Here is a 3,192-nt window from a genome sequence, read left to right as displayed (position 1 = left end):
CATGAGACCTTTGTGACCAATTCTTGGCCAAATCTTTTTTGACCTTATTCCTCCTTTCAAGATACCATCCACATTCCCTACACTTGCTTGCCCTCTAGAGGGGACATCCTTATCCCTCCACATTCTTAACTCATCCTTAAATGCTCGAGGCATTTCAAACTTCAAAATCCAATTAATCAATCCAACCAAACTAACCAATTGATCGAGTAAAACACTAAGTCAAAAATCCCAAGCATAACTTTTTTACCATTACCATCCAACCATGGTGTGCGTGATTATCTTTTCTTCACAACATAATTACTCCTTAGTTTCATCAATTTTTAGTTGCAATAACACTTTGAAGAGAGGCAAATGCAGACACATAAAATAATCCTAACATTATTCCATATTAATGTACCATCACTAGTTAATTAAATAATTATGTAAGATCACCTGCACCATTTATTTTGAATACATATTCTATGGTAGATGTCGTATAAATGGAATCAACCACCATAGTCAAATACCATAATAACCAAATAAAGTTGATTCTTGGTGTAAAAAATATTTTTAATATGCACTTGTCAATTGCTAATGAGCATATAGTATTCCTCATAAATCTAGTCAATTTGATTATATTAGTGAGGAGATTATATGAGATTTTCACGAACATAAATGTGAATAATTTGTCATATTTCTTTATAGAAAAATAGCTATGCTACTACATATAGTGATAATCTATAAAAAATTCAAGTAACAGGTGAGCTATCCTTTCCATTGCACCTCATACGATTTATTAGGGCAAAAGCCACCCATTATAAGAAGGTGCTTTACATGCAATAATTTTTGAGGATGTTTGAAGTTCATAAAAAAAAGATATACAAAAAATAGAGTAGCCAAAATATGTTTTGAAATTTTATGCAATTCCACTTTGTTTATGAATGTGCGATAGTTTGAAACTTTTTTTTCCCTTACCTTTTGATTCACTTTTTCATACTTGTGTCTTAACAAATAAAAAGGACTTGACTTTTCAATATAACAATAATGATAATTTTTTGAGATAAATAATTATCTCTACTTATGCATTTTAAGATACAAAAATCTCCATGGTATTATATCAAGGTTCATACATATTAAATGTTGAGACTGGTTATACAGGATTAAGAAAAAAATTACTCTTATAGGCTTTGCTCTAATAAAATATATAAAATCCATAATATTAACAAGATTATCATATGATTTTGAGAGCACCATATAACTAAACTTCCCTCCATACGACCGAGTCATACATACTAGGGTTTCTAGGGTTTTATATATAAAGCTATTTTTCTTGGACGGTGGAACGAAGAAGAGGCATAATACAAGAAGCGGCGGACAGCAGATACTCAGAGATCTCAGATTTGGAGGCTTGGAGCAACTTACAATGGTAAGAATTATCTGTAATGCAATCCTATTTTCTTCCCTTTCTGTTTAACAAGATCTTGAATATATTCGATATTAGTTTATATCCGTCCAGTTCGCTATTGCCCTTGTATTCGTCCAGTGCGCATAAGTGTTCTCACACATGATAATCCTAATCGGAATGAATCTCAGTGCAATCATCCAATTGTTAGTAAATCTTTCCATTCTGAATGAACATAGTCTTTACTCTGCTTAAGTTTCCTCAAGTTTATGCATTAGCGGGAGTAAGTCGTTTGAGATCATGGGCATTTCTAATTGCTCGTATTAACTATTTTTTTAGTTTTTATTCAGTCTGGGAAGAAGAAGACCAGAGAAGTTAAGGAGGAAAATGTTACTCTAGGACCTGCAGTTAGGGAAGGAGAACATGTGTTTGGCGTAGCCCACATATTTGCTTCTTTCAATGATACATTTGTGGTAAGCTGTAATTTGTGGCATGTGTCATCCAGCAGCTTGGATTTCCTGTAGTATTATATCGTCCTAATTTTCTTTCCTGTACAGCATGTGACTGATTTGTCTGGAAAGGAAACACTTGCCCGTGTTACTGGTAAAAGTTCTCTGTCAACACATCCTAGGTTTAATAATTCTCTTAGAAAGCTACAGATTACATTTTAGAAGTTTCTTGTCATGATAACAAGCTGACATTGTTCAATCCTTGGTTTGGTAATAAATATCGTATCTGGTGGTATCAGGTGGCATGAAGGTCAAAGCTGACAGAGATGAATCATCACCATATGCTGCAATGCTTGCTGCACAAGATGTTGCACAAAGATGCAAGGTATATTTCAGTTGGTTTCATCAACACAAAGGTCTTCACATAATTACCATATTGAAGTACATGGTTTGAATACGAAGTACATAACATATAATCTCTTGGTTTCAGGAGCTTGGCATAACTGCCTTGCATATTAAGCTTCGGGCAACAGGAGGGAATAAGACAAAGACTCCTGGACCTGGAGCACAATCAGCTCTTCGTGCTCTTGCTCGATCTGGAATGAGAATCGGTCGCATAGGTGAAGATGTTTGCAATTATTTGTTTGTGTCATAAAATCATTTGGTTTTTGGATGATGCCAAAAACACAGAAAATTGTAGATTAACTTAGTTTTCTTTTTTGACAGAGGATGTGACTCCCATTCCAACAGACAGTACCAGAAGAAAGGGTGGACGAAGAGGAAGAAGGCTGTAGTATTTTTGTTGGATGCTATTATTTGTTTTGGCAGTTTATAAGTAAGTGTTATTTGGTGGAACATGAGGTCAAGAGGACTTTTCTGTTCTTAAGTTTACTCTAGTACATTGCATGATTTGCAAATACAAGAGTACATGATTTGATATCGGTACTTTGGGCCTATTTTTGCATAATTCAGTTGTATGAGTGGTTTTTAATTTTATTCTGTAAAAGAACTAGGAAATATGGTGTTTAGTTATAGAACAACTTTTTTGTGCAAAACCTATTGCTTTTTTATTGGAATTTATATATAGTTTATAGAATTTAGTTACGCTTTTGTACTCTAATCTTGTTGTATGGTTTGTTTATTTCTAAAAAATTCACCCTTTGTGGTATATAACTGGGATCGCTTCTGTTATTAGATTATGATTCGTTTTCTTATTTAATTGATAATCTGTGCGTTGGGAAGCATCAAAACAATTTTATTTTCTTATTCTGTGCCCACTTTCTTCAATTGATTGTTGGACTACTTGCTAGGACTTTAAATTGTCCACAGGGTATCAATATAGGTGCCAATCACCTTTTTTTT

The 3,192-nt window shown here is 33.7% G+C and overlaps 1 protein-coding gene across 1 annotated transcript; it reads left to right on the top strand.

The window, feature by feature from the left end:
- The first annotated feature begins 1,247 nt into the window (after positions 1 to 1,247).
- On the top strand, positions 1,248 to 2,934 carry LOC131073654 (small ribosomal subunit protein uS11y). The gene is made up of 6 exons (XM_058010153.2): positions 1,248 to 1,405; positions 1,732 to 1,854; positions 1,939 to 1,984; positions 2,130 to 2,215; positions 2,321 to 2,450; positions 2,557 to 2,934. Exons 1-6 carry the CDS (start codon positions 1,403 to 1,405, stop codon positions 2,622 to 2,624), a joined length of 456 nt encoding a protein of 151 aa, XP_057866136.1. The 5' UTR covers positions 1,248 to 1,402; the 3' UTR covers positions 2,625 to 2,934.
- Positions 2,935 to 3,192: the final 258 nt, after the last annotated feature.

Source organism: Cryptomeria japonica, chromosome 11, assembly GCF_030272615.1.
Source record: "Cryptomeria japonica chromosome 11, Sugi_1.0, whole genome shotgun sequence".
Lineage (NCBI taxonomy): Eukaryota > Viridiplantae > Streptophyta > Pinopsida > Cupressales > Cupressaceae > Cryptomeria > Cryptomeria japonica.
This window is presented reverse-complemented; position numbering and strand designations above follow the sequence as displayed.

Bases quoted from the DNA above. Each gene is read 5' to 3' on its own strand.
- LOC131073654 (XM_058010153.2), top strand. The intron at 2,216-2,320 runs GTATATTTCAGT...TCTTGGTTTCAG, and splicing joins ATGTTGCACAAAGATGCAAG to GAGCTTGGCATAACTGCCTT. The intron at 2,451-2,556 runs GTGAAGATGTTT...CTTTTTTGACAG, and splicing joins AATGAGAATCGGTCGCATAG to AGGATGTGACTCCCATTCCA.